The sequence below is a fragment of the Myotis myotis genome, unplaced genomic scaffold (assembly GCF_014108235.1).
Source record: "Myotis myotis isolate mMyoMyo1 unplaced genomic scaffold, mMyoMyo1.p scaffold_m19_p_1, whole genome shotgun sequence".
In the NCBI taxonomy this organism is placed as follows: Eukaryota; Metazoa; Chordata; class Mammalia; order Chiroptera; family Vespertilionidae; genus Myotis; species Myotis myotis.
Genome location: NW_023416313.1, coordinates 200,106,307 through 200,128,969, shown reverse-complemented (window position 1 = coordinate 200,128,969; position 22,663 = coordinate 200,106,307). Strand labels below are relative to the sequence as shown.

The 22,663-nt window shown below is 46.8% G+C and overlaps 1 protein-coding gene across 5 annotated transcripts in view; it reads right to left on the bottom strand.

The window, feature by feature from the left end:
* Positions 1-22,663, bottom strand: part of SMOC1 (SPARC related modular calcium binding 1) — a 149,768-nt gene that overhangs the window by 59,313 nt on the left and 67,792 nt on the right. For all 5 annotated transcript variants that reach the window (XM_036311338.1, XM_036311347.1, XM_036311365.1 and 2 more), the window contains exons 3-4: positions 21,535-21,647; positions 43-142 (exon numbers count right to left, since the gene is read on the bottom strand). In XM_036311338.1, the coding sequence (XP_036167231.1) occupies positions 43-142; positions 21,535-21,647 (213 nt within the window). The remainder of the gene's footprint in view (positions 1-42; positions 143-21,534; positions 21,648-22,663) is intronic.

Here is a 22,663-nt window from a genome sequence, read left to right as displayed (position 1 = left end):
CTCTCCAACCCTTTTCTTTCCTCCCGCCCCTCCCTACGGTACCTGAACATACAGGAGTTTTATTCTGCACAGAAGAACCACTGATGGGCTTCCCATCTGGGGTGACACACCAGCAGTACCCCGTGTAAGTGTGGCACTGCACCTGTATGAAAAAGTCAAAGGGGAAGAACTGTAAGTCTTGGGGCACAATATCAACAGCCATCTCTCGCCCTTCGAAAGCATCCCCAGTACGGTGGGTGAGTTCCTTCCACCTCTCACCCGAGCATCTGTCCCCAGAGCAGAGTGGGCTCATCAGCCAACAACATTATGTTTTCTGCATGACTCCCATGTACAGCCACAGAATCTTATCTACTTCTTTCTTATGACTTCTAACACTATCTTAGATCCAATATGTGTTTCCTGTGATGGTTCTCACCAATACCCACATATTTTTCCCCCAAGCACTGGCATACACTCCCATCCAACTGTAAAAAAGTCTGATTGGTGAACTAATTTGGCAAATACAGGTTAGATGTCCCCATTGTAGCTTGATGTGACCCTTGTTTAACAAGCAGAGGCAGTGTTAAGCATTTCTTGTCTTTCCAGCTTTTCCCAGCATCCCTTCTTATAGTCAGCTGCCTGTTGGTCAGGTGGCTCTCCCGAGACAAAGGCACACATGACGGGGTTAAGGCAAGAACGGGTCACTTGTGCCTGCAGGTTCTAGCTGCCCCTCTGCACCAGGGCTCAAGCCTCCACCTTGCCTGGAAATAGTAAATGAAAATGAGGCTTTGCTTCATTCGGGGTAACTCTTCTTTCTCTGCCGATAGCTGCCACTCTATCCACCTCATCTTACCTGCCATCCTCTTCCCGTCTGCTTTCTACACAACTTCCTAAACACAGATCAGGGCGCCACTCCCCTCCTTAAAACCCCCAGATGACTTGCTAGACTCAGGATGGAGATTAAGCTCGTGACCGTGCAGGACCTCAAAGCAAATTTGGGTGGCACTTGAGGTCCTCCATGATCTGCCTCCTTCCTATTCCCACAGCCTCATTTTATACCCATGTCTCCACACACACTCCATTTCAGCCACAACAAACCCATTAAGCTTGTAAGCACATCCAAGTTTCTCATGATTTTGAACTTTGCTCCAATAATTCAATCTTTCCAGAATACCATTCCATAACCCATGCCCAGCCCACTTCTAACCCCTTCGGATTCCCACCTCCTTTGTGACACACCTTCGCTGCAAAGTGGTCCCAGCCCCTTCCCCACCTCTCCTCCCTCCTTCCTCTGATCTTCCACACACCTTGGTCTCCCAAATTCTGAGCCCTTATCCCAATGAACTATAACTGTTGCTCTATCTAGTCTATTTCCTCCCTTTACTGTGACCTCCCAAAGGCAAGGGACTACAAAAGGTTATTTCTATATTCTAAGCATCTAGCATAATGCCTAGCACTTACTGTAGGCATTTGATGAGTTGAACAAGTGCATGAATTATCGTATTTACTCAGTCTTGGTCTCCATCGATTCTAAAAATGCAACATCAATTTAAACAGCCCCACCACATCAAATGTAGACCTCATTCACAAGATGTGCCAATTTGCGCAGATATTAAAGTATGAAGAAGTGTGCCTCCTGGGATCAAGGACATGCTGAAACTGAGGGTAGACAGTAATAGCATACAACCTGAGTGCTGAGGCCCACGAGGGGCACAGAGGTTAAGGAGATCTCACGGCCGGCATCGGTAAGGCAGGAAAGCCACAGAAAAGCCTGTTTTTGTGTGGATCCCAAACACTGTAGTTTTCCCCAAGGCTAGTCGTTTCCCTATGGACCTACCCCCAGAAATCAGGACAAGAACAAGATGGAGGGCATCCTGTTCCTACCAGTATGATTCTGTGTTTAAATGAGGCATTCACCTCTCCTGTCCATGCAAGGAAACAATCCGAGCCAAGGCCTTCACCCAGTGCCACGCTCCACTCCCACCTCATCTCCTGCAGCCAATCCCATGCCCATGGCTGCTGCCCAGATGCTCTCTCGGGATCAACATCTTGGGTTGGGCCAGTGCTACCTTCTGAGGAGGCGTAATGGTGGAATGGAAAGAAACCCAGACAGACCCAAGTTTGAAGCCTGGTCCAGCCAAGTTACAAACTTAGCTCTTTAGTCCCATCTATAAAATGGGGGTGACAACGCCAAACCTGGAAGGCTCTGGAGAGCAGAGCAAACAGTGTGAGCCCAGAGCCTGGCGTGGGTGATGGCCGAGGCAGGGTGGCTGTGGCAATGATTGCTCTCAGCTGCGTCAGGAACACCTGGCAAGCCGGCCTCCTCCTACGCCAGAGCTCGCGAAGCTTGGGTGGGAAACGTGGTGGAAACTTGGATTTTACCGCTTCGGACTCTGTCAGCCCTGCAGGGGATAGTTCCTAGAGACGATTCCTCGCCACTAACAATTTTAATAGGGCCTGGCTGGTGGCGTTCTCCTCCTTGGCCAACAATCACCTCAAGGGAAACCTGTCTCTGGGGCTGGGCAGCCACACTGACTCACTCCCGGGCCCCTTGGCTCCCATGGTCAAGGCTGCCTCCCTCTCTTTGAGGACAGTACTGCCCAAGTCCAACACCCCAGGCTGTGCCTTTGGCCCAGTGCTTCCTGCTACACTGAGCGCTGTGGTCCAGCTGCAGAGAACCGCTGGGTGGAAGCCCCCTCCTCCCGGACGTGTCCCACCCAAGGCTAGTGGGCTCAGAACTAAGTGGGTAAGAGCTTAAGCCCAAAGCTTTGTTACAAGGGATATAATCTGACCTCTGTGCTCAGCGGGTCCCAAGGGCTACATGCCCTCTGACTATGCCCATTGTCTCTCCAAGGGCACATGGACACCGCCTCCCAGCCCCCAGCCAGGCCCAGAGGCCCAAACACAGCCCCTTTCTCCCCCAGGCCCTCAGCATTTTCCTAAGCTCCAAGGAACAGATTCCAAATCACGAAATCCTCAGACTGGGAGCTACTTCCAAGTCCTAGAAAACTGGAACCAAGCGAGGAATTGTTGCCTCAGAGGCCTGGAGCACACAGAAATGGGCTCACCTGCCCCAGGTATGCTGCAGGGCAGGGGCAGCGGACAAGGTCACTTCCCTGTGCTGACAGAGCCCCAATGAATTAACCCATGATTCTCAATCAAGAGGGTGTTTGTAAGATGTTGGGGAGTTTGCAAGATGTCATCTTGAAGAAAAGATTTACATGAAGACAGGAAGCAATGGTCATAAAGTCAGACTGCAGCCCACCTTCCTTAACACACCAGCTCCCACTTAACCACTGAACCTTCCAACCCTCTGCGGCCTCGAAAAGGTTCTTAGTCAAAGCCAGCCTCAGACGGTCTGAGGCTATTTTATTTTTATATTTTATTTTTTAAAAATATATTTTATTGATTTTTACAGAGAGGAACAGAGAGGGATAGAGAATCAGAAACATCAATGAGAGAAAAACAGCGATCAGCTGCCTCCTGCACACCCCCAACTGGGGATGTGCCCGCAACCAAGGCACATGCCCTTGACCGGAATCGAACCTGGGACCCTTCAGTCCGCAGGCCGACGCTCTATCCACTGAGCCAAACCGGTTAGGGCCCGAGGCTATTTTAAAAGGGGAGCTAATAATGCCTACCTGGTGCCACTGCTGATAGAATTAAATTAGATAATGAAAATAAAGCACTTAGATCACACGGTTAAGTATCCGATCAAGCTACACTATTTATTATCACTGTGTTCTTTTTCAGCAAACTTTTTTTTTTTTTTAGAGGGAGAGAGAGAAACATCAATAATAAGAATCACTGATTGGCTGCCTCCTACACACCCTCTACTGGGGACTGAGCCCACAACCCAGGCATGTGCCCTGATGGGGAATCGAACTGCAACCTCCTAGTTCATAGGTCGACGCTCAACCACTGAGCCATGCCCGCCGGGCATCAGCAAACTATCTCTACACCCCAAAAGGGCACAATCGGATTCTCGGGTGGGAACCACCAAAAAACACCCTATTCTGACCAGGCACATGGAGGGGGCAGTCTGGAATCAGCAAAAAGTTTGAAGACGTTTCAATGGAGTAAGGGGAAGTTTGTTTTCCTATAGCAACAGTTTTATTACACTCAGAGGAGAGAAGTAAGGCTTCTTGCAGAAAAATTCAGGATATCAAGTCTATAGAATTGATGGTTTACACATACATCAAGATCTAGTTTAGCCTCTTTCTTTGCAAACTTATTTATTCTTTTGAATTAATAAATGATTTATTCTTCATTCTACCTCCCCTGCCCCTCAGCCTCAAATTAATCAGCTCACAGATCAGTCTGTGGCAAAAGCATGGCCCAAGAGGAATCGACAAGGTAATTAATTGGCCATTTCTAGTCTCCACTGTGCAGTTCGCAACACTCAGGATTGTTCTGGCCCCAAAGGTACAGGTACAAACCATGGACTTTGCTCCCACCCATTCTGGAGCATCCCAGGAAGGCTAAAATGTCAACTGATGGGTCCTTTTGTAAGAGACTAGAGTGTTTGTACATCAGCCTATGTGAGGTTACTCTCTGCTTAACTATACTGTTGAATGTAACTGGCATTCCTAAAAGTACTTTAAAAGTGTGTTCTGCCCAGCTGGTGTGGTTTAATGAACCAAAAGGTCACAGATTTGATTCCTGGTCAGGGCACATGCCCAGGTTGTGGGCTTAATCCCCAGTATGGGGCGTGCAGGGGGCAGCTGATCCATGATTCTCTCTCATCATGGATGTTTCTAACTCCCTCTCCCTTCCTCTCTCTCTAAATTCAATAAAAATATTAAAACACACACACACACACACACACACACACAAAACAAAAAACAGTGTGTTCTTAGATATGTAAATTTCATCTCTGACTCATATACTTGAAGATTTTTGGTTTGGCCCTGACCGGTGCTCAGTTGGTTAGAGTGTCGTTCCAATACAGCAAGGCTGCAGGTTCGATTAACCAATAAATGCATAAGTAAATGAAAAGGCATCTCTCTCTTTCTAATAAAAAAAAGAAAGATTTTGGCTTGAAGTCCTTTATATAAATAGCTCAGTGGTATATTGCAAGTCAACCTCTATTTAAATTATGACGAAATTTGAAATTATTTTAGGCCTGTTAATCTTCAACGTTAGCCCAACTCCTGGACAGTGGCAGAATGTGAGAGGCTAGCATTCCCAACAAATGCAGTTGAGTGAGTGATGAGTAGAGAAGAGCAGGCAAACACCTGCTCACAGGATCGAGCAGGTAGGGGGTGGATGGAGGAAAGCGCCGAGAAGGACAGAGGAGACAGCGATAACCACAGGTGCCACGCCCCACATGGAGATCACCACCTTCTACTTTACAGCGGTTTTCCATCACCACCCGCCATCTATGCATTCTCTCATTCGGGCCTCAGTCACCCTGGGTGTACATCTTTCATAGGAGGGCACAGTGAGTGGAGGATGCGTGTTCAAATGTCACAGCTAGTTCATAGCATCATAGGAATTTGAATCCCGATCTCCAACCTCTTGTAAAAAATGAGAATGGACAGAGCTGGAGAAAATCTTAGCATTCACCTGTCTAACCCAAACATTTTACAAACAAGGAAACCAGAGACAGAGAGGTAGCCTGAGGGCCAGCACCTCGTTGTGGCAGATGTGCTGGTGTCAGAGGGAACTGTGTCTCAATTCCGCAGCAAATGGCGCTCTTTCGGAGGGAGGCGGAAGATATGGGATAACTGGTCAGGAGGCAGCTGAAAGAGAGTCTTTTGCTCCAGTCTGAGTGAGGAGTTTCCTGGAGTAATTTGGGGAACTGCGTGGGGGCCTCCGCTGTGCGCAATGGCCGGCCTGCTTTCCTTGGTTATTCCTGGGGTGGTTCTCTGACAGGGGTCGGACCTCACATCCCACAGTTCATCTCCATCGCTGGACGTTTGCTTCCCCTCGTGTGAAGGGTCCCCTGCTTCCTTAGACCACTCTCTCCTGCATGTGCACACTTTTCTCCTCTGCTCCCGACACCTTCGCTTGGCCACTTACGTAAGTGATGAATGCAGCCGGTGTCCTGTGGGGTGTGGCTAGGAATTGCTGAGGATGTGGAGCTTCTCTAGCCAAATAACTTTGGAAATATTGGGTCAACTGAAATGAAAAGAGGTCTCGACTGCAGAACGTCTCAGAGCCTTATATCGATCCAAGACTTAGCTCTCAGAGGATGAGATGGTTTGCAGCAGTGCCTAACCTTACTTCACTGTGGGCCCCCCTTAATTTTGTGGGGGGCACATTTCATGGTACTAGTGTTCTCTGAAATTTGCTTTATAAATTTATTTTTAAAAAGGCAATATAGTGGGAATGCAGACTGGTGCAGCCACTATGGAAGACAGTATGGAGTTTCCTTAAAAAACTGAAAATGGAACTCCCATTTGACCCTGTGATCCCACTTCTAGGAATATATCCCAAGAAACCAGAAACACCAATCAGAAAGGATATATGCACCCTTATGTTCATAGCAGCACAATTCACCATAGCTAAGATCTGGAAACAGCCTAAGTGCCCATCAGTAGATGAGTGGATTAGAAAACTGTGGTACATCTACACGATGGAATACTATGCTGCTCTAAAAAGGAAGGAACTCTTACCATTTGCAACGTCATGGATGGAACTGGAGAGCATTATGCTAAGTGAAATAAGCCAGTCAATGAAGGAAAAATACCACATGATCTCACTCATTCATGGATAATAGAGACCATTATAAACTTTTGAACAATAATAGATACAGAGGCAGAGCTGCCTCAAACAGATTGTCAAACTGCAGCAGGAAGGCCGGGGAGGGTTGGGGGGCAGGAGGTAGGGGGGTAAGAGATCAACTAAAGGACTTGTATGCATGCATATAAGCATAACCAGTGGACATAAGACATTGGGGGGTAGGGGAGGCTAGGGGACTGTCTAGGGCGGGGGGATAAAATGGACACATATGTAATACCCTTTGTAATACTTTAAGCAATAAAAAAAAAATTTAAAAAAAAGGCAATATAATGAATTGCAGGGTGTTGCTGTATTTCTTTGCTTCTCCCAGCCCTACTTTTTTACAGTCCGGGGAGCAGGCTCTCTTGAAATAATTTCCCTCCAGCAAGCCCCCACCCCCGTTTTCGTAAGGCTTTCCCAAGCTCTATATCTGTGAGGAAATCCATCTTGAACTGCCCCAGACCTTCACTGACTACTGGGGTCCCCTCCGAGGCACAGTGCCTCCTCGCCTGGTGGTTTTGTTCCCCCGCTCTGTTTCTTTGTGCCTCTTTTGTAAAACAGAAAATGTGAACCATATGCAAAGAGACAGGCTCAGTTCAACATCCTTGGTAGCAACTACCGAACTTGGGATGAAATGTCGACTATCATGTACCTGAACATTTCCCAGAGGGACGAGTTAAACTGAAAGCAGAAGGCAAGCAGGTATTTGGCTCTTTTGGTGGTGAGAGTATGAGGCTGCCTTTTTATTTTTAATCTGCCAGTTGCTCCAAATCAATTAGCAGATTCTTCGGATTACGCGAATGCACAGTGAAAGTTAGGGATCTTGCTGGGTTGGTCTCACTGAGCACTTTGCTTCTGGGCAGCCCCGTTTTCGTTTTGTCAGCATTCCCTACAGAACCTCTGAGAAACTGTGTTCGAGGGGTGTCCTGGCCCTGCCTGGAAGACTGAGTCTCCAGGCCAGCTGAGGTTGCTACTTGTACCCCCAGAACATCTTTCTCCACCAGCAGCTGCAGGAGAGCGTTGCTTATTACAAGGAGAGCTTATGAAAACAGATGGCTGGGCCCTGCCCACAGAGTTTCTGGGTTCATTAGGTCTGGGGTCGGCTGGGGAATCTACATTCTAACAAGTTCCCAGGTAATGCCATGGCTGCTGGCCTGGAGACCACCCTTCAAGAATCGCTGTTTTACCCTGACTGGTTTGGCTCAGTGGATAGAGCGTCGGCCTGTGGACTGAAGGGTCCTGGGTTCAATTCCAGTCAAGGGCATGTACCTTGGTTGCAGGCACATCCCCAGTGGGGGGTTTGCAGGAGGCAGCTGGTCGATGTTTCTCTCTCATCAATGTTTCTAACTCTCTATCCCTCTCCCTTCTTCTCTGTAAAAAATCAATAAAATATATTTAAAAAAAAAAAAAGAATCGCTGTTTTAAAGGAAACTTCTCATGCCACCCTTTCTGGCAATGATCATGAAATACTCAAGAAGCAAGTACAAAATTTTCTAGGTGGGAATGTGCGAACAAGGGCCTTGTGACCATCCTTCTTTCCGAAGTTCTTCTATTCCGGGTGTTTTGATGGTATATGGTCTTTTCATTCACGGATCTGGTGATTGCAGCATTGCGTTTTCTGGAGAGTCTGGAGCGGTGAGAAGGGGTGGGGCAGAGGAAGGGATGGGGGACCCTTTTGGTCTGCCGAGCACGAGCATAATTTTTTCCTCAGTTTGAAAAAGGTGGTCCAGCAATGACCTCATCTTCAGTCAGGTTTGGCTCAGAAGCAACAAGATGCAGAAAGAAAACATAGCTTTGGAGCCCAAAGAACCGATCTCGCCTACAAGCTGTGTGACTTTGATACAGTCATATAACCTCTCTGAGCCTATCTATGAAATAAGGCTAATGGCACCCACCTTGAAGGTCATTGAGAAGACAAAATGAGACAAGATATACAGGGTGGGGCAAAAGTAGGTTTAGAGTTGTTCGTATGGAATATGATAATTAATTAATAACACAAGAATAAGCCATTTTGCTGCTCACAACTGTAAACCTGCTTTTGCCCACACTGCATAAAGCATCTGAAGTAGTGTCAGGTCTAGAGTCTGCTCTCAGCATACCCTGATTCCACCCTTTCCCCTTCCTTTGTGCAGGGAGAGCTGGAGGCCGAAGCTTCAAAGCACAGCTGTTCTGTGGGCTGTAGACACTGTCCCCTGCTCTATGCCAGGTCTAGAGAGGGCAGTCTGCGAAGGAATGAGGGGTTTTCCTTTTACAGTATTTACTTCATCCTCCAGAATTTAATGGAGGAGATGCAGGAAGGAAGATAACCCTTCAATTTCAAATCCTCCTAAATAAGGTATTCTTTGTCGATTGTGTTTTTTATGAGATGATGGTGTAATGTGGCTGCCAACACCATATTCGTTAGAAGTGGTGTGTTTTAGAATGAGGCAGTCTATTCTCCCCCAGGCTGATTATGACAACATCCAAAATCTTGTGTCCAGTTTGGGGAAGGACACTCTATATTGAATTCAGAAAAAAAAGAGGCCAGAAGGAAAGAGAGACCTAAATAAGTCCCTATGACATGGGAATGAGTGATAGAACTAAGGATTTATGCCAGGACAAAAAGAAATATTTGTTGGCTAAAAGATAGAATTTCAGAGGACATAATGGTGTCTGTTTTCAAATCTTTCTGTGGAAAGTAGGAGTTCCGTGGATTCTATAAGTCCCACAGCTAGAACTGAGGTCATTTGTTGGAAATTATAGGAAGACAGCTCTCAAGTCATTGTAGAGAAGGACTTTCCAACTAACTTGTCCCAAAATACATTATGTATGTTGTCATTGGTGGTGATGAACTTCCTGTCTCTGGTGGCAATCAAGTAAAAGTTAGATGACTGCTTCTTGAGAAATTGTCAGTGGAACCTGAGCCCTGGATTGGGGCAGGACAGGGAGAGGAAGGAGAAGATGAACCAGGAACCTCTGAAGTCCCCTTTAACCCAAAAGTTATACAATTCTACAACCCTCTCTAAATTGAACTTTTGCTGCTTTGGAGTAAGGTAAAAATTTACAAATTAGTACTCAATTTGTCAGTGTTAATGTTGTGCCCAGAATTCAAAGTTCCCAAGACCCCCAGGGAGCCAGTCAGTCCGATGCAAAAGCAAAGAGTCATTTATTTCAAACCTAGGTTTGGCTCCCCTGCCACACTCACTGATGCAACGGTAAGCTCCAGTGGCCGAGAGAGAGACGCCTGATGGGACAGGGGGTTTTAAAGGGGGGTGGAGTGAGGGCAGGAGAGGGGACTGTGGGCCCCGCTGATTGGCCAGGCGCGAGTCGGTCATAGTGATGGCGTGCACTTCCCTTGATTATTATTGGTTAGTCCAGAGAAATCCTGGGTGTGGCTAGTAGCGGCTTCTTCCCGTGAGGAAGCACATGGCACCGTCCCAAAATGGAGGACCCAAGGCAAGATGGAGGGCGCACATGGCACCGTCCCAAGATGGAGGACCCAAGGCAAGATGGAGGGCGCAGTCCTTGCCCGGCTCCTGCTGCTGCCGCTCGAACTCGCCACAAGGCAGGATGGCCCCCCCGCACAGCCCCCGCAGCTGGCCTGCGGGCAGACTGGGACTCCAGCGCATCTGGGCGGCACAGGCCCAGCAAACGGGGTGCGGCCGGTGGAGTGGCCCAGCTCTGGAGGAGCGGCATCCGCTCGGAGCAGGCCCGGCCATGGGGCCGGTGCACTGCAGCATGGCGGCCTCCCCGAGCTAGGGCACGCGCCCCACTCCGCTGTCACCGCTGCTGCACTGGGCCCGGTCCGGGGGGCAGCGGGCGGGTGTCAGCCCACGCCGGACTCCCGCCGTGGGCTGGGGAGCCAATGCCCCCCCCATGGGGCCCAGCGGCCAGCCCACGCAGGCCCCGGTCCCCCCGACCGGGCCCCAAGGGCCGCATGGACCCCCGGCCCCCCCGACCAGGCCCCAAGGGCCGCATGGACCCCCGGCCCCAGCGCGGGCAAGCGGGGAGCCGACCACGGGGGAAGGGAGGGAAGAGCCAGGCGGTGAGGCCTTCCGCTCCCATGACCTCCCCCGCGGTCAGTCGCCGCCCGGCCCCACCCCTTGGCCCGCCGCCGGCCACCACGCAGCCGGTCCGGACACTCGGACCCGCTCCGGGGAGGCCGGTGGCCGCGGAGGGACCCCAGAGCCCAGCGGCCAGACTCCTCCTCCCGCACCGCCCGGAGAGGCGGGCAGCGCGCCTTTCATTAATACCACACTTTCAAGTATATGATGAAGACCTTTTGCCCCCAAAAAGTATGAATGAACTCTGTCCCCCCCAACACACATCTAAAATATATTTAGAACCTGGGTGTTAGGGCTTCAGGGACTCAAAAAGTTTTATTTTCTTGACTCCTGACCTTCGTTTGGTGTTTAGAATAGCCAATTTTGTAAACAGCAAATGTGGTATCTGGTTCATTCACTTTTATTTGAATTTGGTGGCGCCGGGGGGAGGGGCAAATATGTTTTTATGTTTTAAAATGCCCATTAAGAGTCCCTCCTGTGTAGGAGCTTTGCTTAGATCCGAACTCTGAGGGTCTGGCCAGTCCTGGGCCTGCGGGAGTGGGAGCTCTTCCTCTTCCCATGTCTGACTTCACTTTTAATTTAACTTTTCTGCCTTCATAACTCCCTCCTGTGTTCCTATTACCTTTCTCTACTTTGACCTGGCAAAAAAATCTGACCCCTTTAATTTTGCAAAATAGTTTAGTTGACTGACCTGCAGGGTCACCTCCTAGTGTGTTACATGCACACAGAGTGGTGTGGCAATGAATGGCCCTAAGTGTGGGTATTAATGGTCCTGCCTGGAAGGTCCCTGAGTAAGTGCTTGCTGTGGGCCTACTGTGTACCTACCCACCTAGTTGAACATTAGCTGTTGTCTCATAAAATCCTAAAAAGTGAGCGAGTTACTTCCCAGGAGTCTCTAATTTAAGCTCCTTCCCAATGCACTGGCACTCCCTCCCCACCCCCACGGCACCCCTGCTCAACAGCCTTCAGTCCCTGCTCACCCATTTCCCAGTTAAGTTCTCTGGTTCAGGCCGTCCATCTGTGAATTGCTCTGCTTGTAAAAAGTTCTTCCCTATTTTGAGTCAGAATCTGAGTCATTATATATATACTAGAGGCCCGATGCACGAAATTCGTGCAAGGGGCTCAGCCCTCGCAGCCCCAGCTTCGTCCAGAAGGTCATCTGGACGGTCATTCTGCTGTTCAGTCTAATTATCATATTAAATCTTTATTATATAGGATTTTACTCAGTAATCCTGAGTTGGCTCTGTGAGACTATTCAGTAAAAAGCTATTGTCATCCACAGACAAATGTCTGAAGAAGATGCTCATTTATCCCTTTGGTCTCCAAACAAACCATCTCTGGCTCTTTTGAATATTCCTCATGGGACATAATTTCCAAACCTACTCACCTGAGTCACCCTTAGCTATGCTATAGCCAATGTCACTTTAAAAGATGCAATGTCCACCTGGCTGGTGTGGCTCAGTGGTTGAGCATCGACCCATGAACCAGGAGGTCTCTCTTTGACTCCAGGTCAGGGCACAAGCCTGGGTTGCAGGCTAGACCCCCAGTAAGGGGCGTGCAGGAGGCAGCTGATTGATGATTCTCTCATCATTGATGTTTCTATCTCTCTCTCTCCCTTTCAGTCTTTGAAATCAATAAAAAAAAAAAAATGTTTTTTTTAAAGATGCAATGTCCTTTAGAGAGGCATAGAGAGTAGTGATTAGGACTAAGAACTCTGCAGCAGGCCCTTGGGTTTGAATCCTGACTTTACTACTTGCAAGTTTTTCCTTCCCTTGGAAATACCAAACCAAGGACATGGATACTGTCACAATGCCTAAAACCACAGCACTGGCTTCAGGCTCCTGGCCCCATCTCCTCACTCTCCTGGTGATGGCTGCTGGCATTCGCCCCACACATGGGTGCAGAACAACACTCACCCCACTGTTCATTTAAAAAGGAAATGGCCCTAGCTGGTTTGGCTCAGTGGATAGAGCATCAGCCTGTGGACTCAACAGTCCCAGGTTTGATTCTGGTCAAGGGCACATGTCCAGGTTGCAGGCTTGATCCCCAGTAGGGGGTGTGTAGGAGCAACCGATCAATAATTCTCTCTAATTATTTATGTTCCTATCTCTCTCTCCCTCTCTGAAATCAATTAAAAAATATTTTAAGTGTTTAAAAAGAAAATGGAAGATTCAGAAGTTACTACAAAGCTGTAGTAATAAAGAGAGGGTGGCACTGACATAAGGAGAGACATGTCGATGCATGGAATAGAATTGAAGTTCAGAAAGAAACCCTCATATATAGAGTGAATGGATTTCCAACAAGGAAGCTGTGATAATTTAAGGGGGGAAGGAGCAGTCTACTTTCAGCAAGTAGTACTGGGATTGCTGGATATATACATGCGAAGCCTCACACCGTGTACAAAAGTGAACTCAAAATGGATGATCAACCTAAATATAAAAGTGAAAACCATAAAACTCTTAAAAGATAACATGGGAGTAAATCTCTACCACCTTGGATTATGGAATGTTTTTTTAGAAATGACACCAAGAGCAATGTTTTTTAAAAGTAGATAAATTGGACTTCATTAAAATTAAAACTTTTATGCATTAAAAGACGTTATCAAGAATATGAAAAATTAACTCAATGATGGGGGAAATATTTGTAAACCATGTGTCTGATAAGATTCTTGCATCTAGAATATAAAAAGAACTCTTACGACTCAATAAAGATAAATAACTGAATTTTTTAAATGAGCAAAAGATCTAAATAGAAACTTCTCCAAAGAATATATACAAATGACCAAAAAGTACATGAAAAGATGCTCAATATCAATAGTCATTAGGGATGATGAAAAGGGACAGATCCAAAGACTGAGAAACAGCGATCAGGCTATCAATCCCCAGAAGGAAAGTAGGGGAGGGCGGGGGTAATGGGAAGAGATCAACCGAAGGACTTGTATGCATGTATATAAGCCAAACCAATGGACATGGACAACAGGGGAATGGGAGCATGAGTGTGCGGGGCGGGGGTGGGGGTGGGGTGGGGGAGGTTGGGGGTTAATGGGGGGATGAGGACACATTTGTAATACCTTAACTAATAATAATTAAAAAAATAGTCATTAGGGAAATGCAAAGTAAAAACACAATGAGATACCATTTCAGCCTGGCCAGTGTGGCTCAGTGGTTGATCATCGACCTATGAACCAGAAGGTCATGGTTCAATTCCTGGTCAGGGCACATGCCCGGGTTGCAGGCTCAATCCCTAGTAGGGGGTGCGCAGGAGGCAGCTGATCAATGATTCATTCTCATCATTGATGTTCCTGTATCTCTCTCCCTTTCCTTTCCTCTCTGAAATCAATAAAAATATATATTTTTTTAAAAGAGAGAGATACCATTTCACAGCTAACAGGATGGCTATAATAAAGAAAACAGATAATTACAAGTGTTTGCAAAGATGTAAAGTAATTGGAACCCTTATACATTGCATGGGTCAGAGTTTGCCAGCCTCCGTATGGCTCAGCCAGCTCTCCCATTTTACGGTTGAGCGGCCTGAAACCTAAAGAGGAAGAAAATTAACATTTGTCAAACAGCAATTATGTGCTAAATAGAGGGCATTTTCATGTAAGCTATCACATGCAATATCTAATTGTTTGGAACAAGAGCAATTCCATAGAAAAAAAACACATGAAAATCAAATAGTAAGATGCCCTGGGCATGGTGGATGTTCACACTGTTAAAAAAAAAACAAAAACAAAAACAAAAAAAACTAATATTTTTACTGAGCACTTAACAAAAAGGAAAAAAAAAGCAACCTGTTGCCCACCAACAGTGGGTCTATTGACCATTGTGCCATCAATACATAAAGGATGGGCTTGGATTTTTAACAGTGTGACTGCTTTTTTAAATAAAAGTTGGCATTGTACATGCGCAGAAGGCTGAGGGAGCCTAATGCAGGGCACTGCCCAGTGAAACGTACCGGACTGGCTTTGTTTGGGGGGAGCCATGGGCTGGGAAGCTCAGAACACTCCAGCTTATGGATGCAACCAGGCTCTTAGTACTGGAGTGTTCTGAGCCTCTGGACTCTTTTGGGACCTCCAGGCTCATCAAAAACAGGACAAATCCTCGTCACCCTATGAAGACGCTCAGCAGTCCCGCCTGTCTATGTTTAAGCAGCTGAGGCCAGCAGAAGCTCACAGTCTAGGAAATCACAGATACCTCCCGTACTTGCTAGAGAGCTGGAAGAGGGAGGCCCAGCTGGTAAACCCAGGTGTCTCTAGGGCAAGCTAGTCACACAACTCAGGTTTGTAGGGGTGACTTCAGGAAGCGCAGTTCTATTCTGTGGGGCTGGGGGGTGGCGGGGGGAGGAGGAGGAAGAGCTAAAAAAGAACATCAAGGCCTGCTCATAGCTCAAGCCCAGGCACTTAGGAAATGGGCTGTAATTCCCTAGGTTTGGGCAAATACAACAGTAAGAGCTATAGGATGCTGACAAGGGGAGCCCACTGTCTTTGCCAAAAAGCCACAACACATTTCCTTTGGGCTTCCAACTTCAGAATATAGCATCAGGAAGAAGAAAGTACAGCTTCCCAGATCCCTATATGCAAAAAAAAAAAAGACTTCAGAAAATAAGAGTACGTATATGTGTGCATTGGTGGAGGAACAGTGATTAGAACAAGTGAAAATGGGGAAAGGGTTAGTACCAGACAGATCTACTAGTATATCAAGAAAGACTGTTCCTGGGACATGGAGCAAAGATGGGAAACCTAACGCATCTTTTTCATATAGAAGTAACATTATGAATGGAGTTTTATATTCTATAGGGTTATTAGAGCTACAATCCACCTACACAAAAAGTTAAAATGGCTTGGGAATGTATTTGATAACAACCACTGCTCAACACTATGGAAGGCAGTTTGGTAGCACTCATCAAATGCCTTAAAAAGTGAATGCCCTTTTGACCCAATATTCACCTTCTAAAAATTTAATCCCCACATTTCCAGGATTCATGGTACATTCATACAAGGAAATACAAGGCAGCCATTTTTAAAAATGAGGTAGTGTTACATGTAATTAACCTGGAAATAGGTCTACAATATAATTAGTTTAAGAAAGTGTTATATATGATATACGATATTATACCATTTCTTTCCTAAATAATAAGAACTCACAGTGAAAATAAATCTAGAGGGTTATAGACTTCATTGTCCTTATTTCAGGAAGATGAAATCAAGGGCTTTACCTTCCTGCCTCATGTGTTTCTGTATTGTCAGAATTTTTTTTTTACAAAGTATATGTAACTTTTCCATTTAGAAAAAAAAATGAAAATAGTTCTCTCTTTAATTAATTGAGTCCCTAACATACTTACAGATACACATATATAAAATAAAACTTTGCAACACCCCATTTTGCTAGCTGCATAGTGTGTGGCTATGTCATAATTTGTTTTGTTTAAGCAATTCTCTATTATTGGATATTTAGTACTTTTGTTTTTTCAATCCTCACCTGAGGATATTTTCCCATTGATTTTTACAGAGAGTGGAGGAGAGAGGAAAAGACAGAGAGAAATATCAATGTGAGAGAAACACATCAATTGGTTGCCTCCTGCACGAGCCCTGACCAGGGCCCAGACTGGGGAGGAGCCTGCAACCAAGGTAGGTGCCCTTGACCTTTCAGTCCGCAGGCTGACACTCTATCCACTGAGTCAAACTGGCTAGGGCAATTAATGGATATTTAGGTTTTTTCTAAATTTTTGCTACTATAAGCAAAACTTAGATGGAAATCCTTGTGGCTAAATATTTGCACTTATTTTTAATTATTTTCTTAGAATAAATTCCTAGAAGTAGAATTTCAGGTTTAAGATGTGGGCACAATTAAAGACTTTTGACCCATACTGCAAAGTTATGCCACAAAAGTCAGTGCCAATTTACTCCCCCAACTACAATGTGGGGGTCACCTTCTCCCTTCATTCAAGCCTTTTCCAATTTTTACCCATCTGGCAAGCAAAGTGACACATCATTATTTTTATTTGTATTTCTTTCATTACTAAGAAAAATGACATCATTCATTTTCCCTTATTGGCTATCTATTATTGTGTAACCTGTTTGTTAATATCTCTTGCCCACTTTCTACTAGAATCTTTTTCTTTCTGGTTTGTGAGAGTTCTTTATATAATATTAGTCCTTTGTCATTAAGGCTAATAATGTGTATCATTTGCCTTTTAGTTTTGCTTCAGGTGTGATTTTTATGTTCAAAAAATTTTAATTTGTATATGTTTTCTCAACAATAAAGTATGTACATTCAGGATTCTAAACTACTGACTTGTAAATTATTGAGCATTTGAAATATAACCAGTTGTACATATATGACCTCGTACACTGGTTACTTTATCATATGTTTTCATCTCTTTTCTGCATGTGACATCTGTGAAGGCACAGGTCATGACATTTCTCGAATCCCCCATAATAACCAGCACATAGCTCAGAACATAGCAAAGCTCCAAATTGTCTTAAATGAAAAAATATTGCCTGGGATTTGCTTTGAAGCAATCTAATTTGGAGTGGAAGACAAAAATGGGGTAAGATGAAACAGAATCAGCCACATGTCAATCATTGTTGAAGCTGGGTGATGGATACATGGAACTCATTATACTATTATTTCTACTTTTTTATATATTTGAAATTTTCCATAATCAAAAGGATTTTTTTAAAGGTTTGCTTGACCAGTTGATCAACAGCATCAGAGAGGGGATTTCTAGAACAACAATGGGAAATAAATTACATTTATATCAAGGACCCTTCTGTAGCACAAAGAAGTTAAGATCACAGGCCTTGAAACTAGACAGGCTGGGTGCCAGTCCTTTCTAGCTTAGTGACTTTGAACCAGTTATTCAACCCCTCTGATGCTCGTGTTTCCTTTATAAATAAGGGTATTAAGAACTGCCTCAAGAGGTCCTAATAAAGATTTATGGGTGTAAAACTCAGTGCCTAGCACCAAGTAGCACTCGATAAAGAGTCGTCATCGTTATTATCCAGGGATGCACAAGCTTGACACACTCCAGCCACACTTCCTGGTGGTGGTGATCCGATACCTTTCTACTACAGCTCTGGTTTCTGTGAATCAGCTCGGGCATTGGGCAACTGCTTGGCAGAGAACTTGGTAGAACAGATGTCAGGAGCCACGTTCCTGATGCCCAGATAAGGCCACAGCAGAGGACAAAGACCACAGACCCCCGACCTTACTCAGCAGGTCACCAAAGAGCATTAACTTCATGTTCCAATGATGCAATCAAGAACAAGGGTGATGATGCCCTACCCGGTTTGGCTCAATGGATAGAGTATCGGCCTATGGACTGAAAGGTCCTAGGTTTGATTCTGGTCAAGGGCATGTACCTGGGTTGCGGGCTCGATCCCCAGTAGGGGTGTGCAGGAGGCAGCTGATCGATGTTTCTCTCTCAACGATGTTTCTAACTATTTCTCTCCCTTCCTCTCTATAAAAAAATCAATAAAATATATATATTTAAAAAAAAAAAAAAAAAAGAACAAGGGTGATACTGCCTGGCCAGTGTGCCTCAGTGGTTGATCGTTGACCCATGCACCAAGAGGTCACCAGTTCGATTCCTGGTCAGGGCACATACCCTGGTTGCAGACTCCATCCCCATCACCCAGCTTCAACAGGAGGCAGCTGACTGATGTTTCTCTCTCATCGATGTTTCTATCTCTCTCCCCCTCTCCTTTCCTCTCTCTCTAAGATCAACAAAAACATATATTTTTTAAAAATTTTCAACAATAAAACTTAAAAAAAAAAAACAAGGGTGATGAAGCCCTTTGACCCAACACTGGCATCACCTGGGGTCCCCCTCCCAGGATTTGATTTCATGGTCTGGGATGTGGACTGGGTAGGTATCAAGGTTTTAAAAAAATCTAATGTGCACCAACCACTCTGCTGTGTGAGCTGGGGTGGAGGGGAGAGGACAAGGGAAAGCAAAGAAGAGAACAGAGATCATTGCATCCCACATGAACCCCATGAAAGCCAAACCAGTCATGTGGTCCCAAGCTGTGTCCGATGCCAGACAAACCTAGTCCCTTTCAAGCCCCTTCCCTCCCCCTCTAAACTTCATAATTCATAGGGCTAACATGTTTTATTGACACCAAGATACATGCATATCAATATTATAAAGAATAGTTAAGCAGCATGGCCATAGCTCATCTCTGGGTTTCAGTCTTAAAAAACAAAAGAGTCCAGCTCGGTGCTGGTGGAGGTTGGGGGAGGGAGAAAGCAATTTGTCCCTCGCCTTTTGGCAGCCCATCAGGGCGATTGAAGCTCACTCAAAGAGGCAGCCTCGTTCTGTGAAGTTATTGCAGTGTCTTTGATCAAGGGGAAAAGCACATCCAATTCAATCACTGTAACGGGCCCGGCCGGCTGTCTGGCTGCCTGGCTGCCCACCGGGGTGACCAGCCTTGAGCCTGCAGACACATGGCAGCGCTTACCGTGTCAAACAAATGAGGGGTTCCTGACTGCCTCCCCAACCTTTGCTGAACTTCAGGGGCCTCTCACTTAGCAATTCCGCCCTGACTAATCTGGAAGTTCCTCCACCTGGTCCGGCTGGCCTCGCCCAAACAAAGGCTGGCCAGCAGCTGTCTGTCATGCGGCAGCAAACACTTCAGAACCAGGAGGGCAGGGGTCAACCGCTCTCATAAGCAACACACTCAGAATTACACAAGCCTGGAGAAAAGGGGGGAGGGAGGACGAGATTGTGCCTCCTTCCTATGATCTTTACCCCATCTCGGCCCCAAACTCAGCGCAGAGAGGTCTGTTTGAATTCTCAAATCCATACACAAAGATCGCCTGCAATCTTCCCACTAGAATAAATAATGTAATAAAAAAAATTGAGGAGAGGGCTAATCAATTTTCAAACTTGGGGAGGTTCGACACAAGGTTTTTATTTTCTTTAAGTGACATCATTCATAAAATCTGGGGGAGACGTGAGTAGCAGAGCCAGAGTGGAGATGGGGAGGATGATGATAACAATGACAGATATTTATACACAGTTTATGTGCTTCAAGTGCTTTACATGCATTAACTCATGTAATCTTCAACACAGCCTTATGAGGTAAGCTATAGTAATGTTTATTGATAGTAGTAATAGTAGCATAATAATAGATATAATAATTATCACTATGTACAATAATGGAGATAATCTCCAGTTTTCCCATAAGGATAATAATGACCCAGAGAAGTTCAGTGGCTTGCCTGAGGGGTGGGGGCTGGGAGTCATGCTCAGGCAGTCTGGTACCCTAGCCACAGCACTAGGATCGGTGCACTAACCACAGCACTACACTGCCCTCTGCCAGTCCACACGTCAGAGTCCACTTAAAAGCTGCCCATTCAGAGAACAGCAGAGTGTGGAGGCCTCTGGAGCTAGAGAGAGCTGAGTTTGCAACCCAGTTCGGCCACTCTGCGCCCGGCTGTGGTTGCATCTTCTGTGAATGGGATCATCGCACCTCCCTCACAGGCCCGGGTGAGGCTTCAGTGAGCAAATGAGCCAAGGCCTGTTTTAATGCAGTGGCCCTCAGTCCTGGACAAACATTTGAATCCGCTGGGAATTTCTAAAAATATGAGGCCCAACCACTTCCCCACCACCCCACCACAGTTCCCCCTAAGCAGGTGGTCAGTCTGAAACCAGCCTTCCCCTGGGCCCAGCCCTGAAAGGAGACCTGAAACCCATGGGCCCGAAGGCCAGCCCACACCCTTTGCCCCACCGAGTCAGAATTGCAGGGAAGGTTGAAACCTCTGAAGGTTTTGCTTCCACCCAACTCCGCTCTCTTCCACAGAGAAAGTGGAGGCACCAGGACCATCCCCAACCCCCCGGCTGGCGCACCTCTGCCCTGTGACCTTCCCCACGATCATGGACAGTGCCTTCATCCAGCCGCCTCCTGCCCCACCTCCAGCCTAAACGCTTCTGAAGGAGTAACCTGCTGTCCTATTGTCCCCTGCTGCCTGTTTCAGAAATAGTCTGAGCCAACATCATCACGGCCAGCGTTACTTTTACACAAAGCTCTGGCCAGAGCAGGATGAGAGGCGGGACTGCCTGAAAAGAAACTTTAAAATCTGTGTGCACGCAGACACATGAGCATATGCACGCACGTGGATGAACGCAGACGCCACACACACACACATACTCACACACTCATACACACACACACACACACTCACATACTCTCACACACACACTCACACATACACTCACACACACTCACACACACTCACACACACACACTCACATACTCTCACACACACTCACACACACACTCACACACACACACTCACACACACACACAAACACACACACCACGTACTCCAATTACCACAGTACACTTTGTACCCCAAGGGGTACCTGCTTCATTGAAGGACTTGGGAGAAGGCGGGGGGGGGGGAGCAGAGAGCAGTAGCAATAAATAGTGAAGGGAATACCAGGGTTGCCCATGGAAACTGGCAAGGATAAGAAAAAATAATCAGCCTCCATTTGACAGGAGAGAAAAATGGAGAGGGCCAGCAGGGAGGACGGGGACCAAGCAATGCCAGTTTCCTGGCTCAGACTTGCACACGCCTTCTCAGCGCCCACTGCCAGCTGGCAAGGGGCGGCGTGGAGGGTCCAGGAGGGGGAACGTAGGCACCAGAAGGTAGCACAGAGGGTGTCAAAGAGCCCTCAGCTGATTCCCAGAGAGCCAAGGCTCGGGGCGGCCCTCCCGTGCCTGGCACCTCCTTTCGGCCCCGTTCCAGAGTCCAGAGAGACTGGGCCAAGGCCTCACCTGGGTGAAGGAGCCATCCTCGCTGCATTCCGGGACAAACACCGCCTCCTGGGGCTTCTTGGCTTGCTCCAGGGCCTGAGCCCGCTCCAGGCGACACTTGCTCTGGCCAGCGTCTAGAAGAGGAGAGGAGCGAGCAGATGTCACACCTCCCTTGGATTCTGCTCAGGATGGCTGCCCGACCTGGGAGCCTGAGGACCCTGCAGGATCTCTCCGTCCATCCTCACCACAATCCAGCGGCGCCCCCACAGCACCGGCTCCTCTAACGACAGGCAGGGCCAGTGAGTCCCGGGCTCATCCTCCTCGTCTGTGTTCTTCTTAGAAAAGTGGGGGCTGTATTTATACCATCTTCTACTTATTTTTTCTCCCAAGTACCCCCAAAAGCTTGTCCCACCTCTCTTATTTTTCACTGGGTTTATTAAAAAACATGCAAGCCCACGGGGCCTCCGAGATGTTTTCTAGTTCAAGAATGGCAAGCACTTCCTTCGGGAAATCAGAGGCTCGAGAGAGGCCTGCTTAGCCTCCCACAACTCCTATAATGGCTCCAAGCAGCTCAGAATCACAAATCCAAATATCTGCAGCGGGTAGGAGAGTGACAGGAATTAGAGGAGCATTCAGCTTGGAGACACCATAGTGGGTGCTGAGGCCGGTGACAAATCGGAGAGCGGGTTCCCTTTACAGGAGGTGGCTGCTACGCGCTCTAGCCGTGTGTTGCCTTGTGGGAGGGAACACAAACAGAATATTCCCAGAGCTCCCAATTTTTTATGAGAAGTACCAAAATCCGGATTTTGATGTTGAATCTCCTAATGTTTAAATGTTGTCTCAAATGTTTTTAATATTTTTAAACAGGTGAGCGGACCAAAAACAACACCACATCTCTTGACCAACCATTTGGAACCCCTGTTCAGAAGCCAGCAATAATGTCTTGCTATTTTAAGCATCTCCATTTTTAAAATAAAAATAAATAGCCCATGCCACACAGCATCACCTCCCTCTAAGCCCGAGCCTGGCGACAGGGTTTCAAAGACAGAAAAGTGCTCATTTCTTCAGGTAGACCAGTTCACTTCACATTCCCTGGTAGAAAGGGTAGGGGGGTAGGATAGAAAACCAGATAAATAGACTCGTTCTGAGA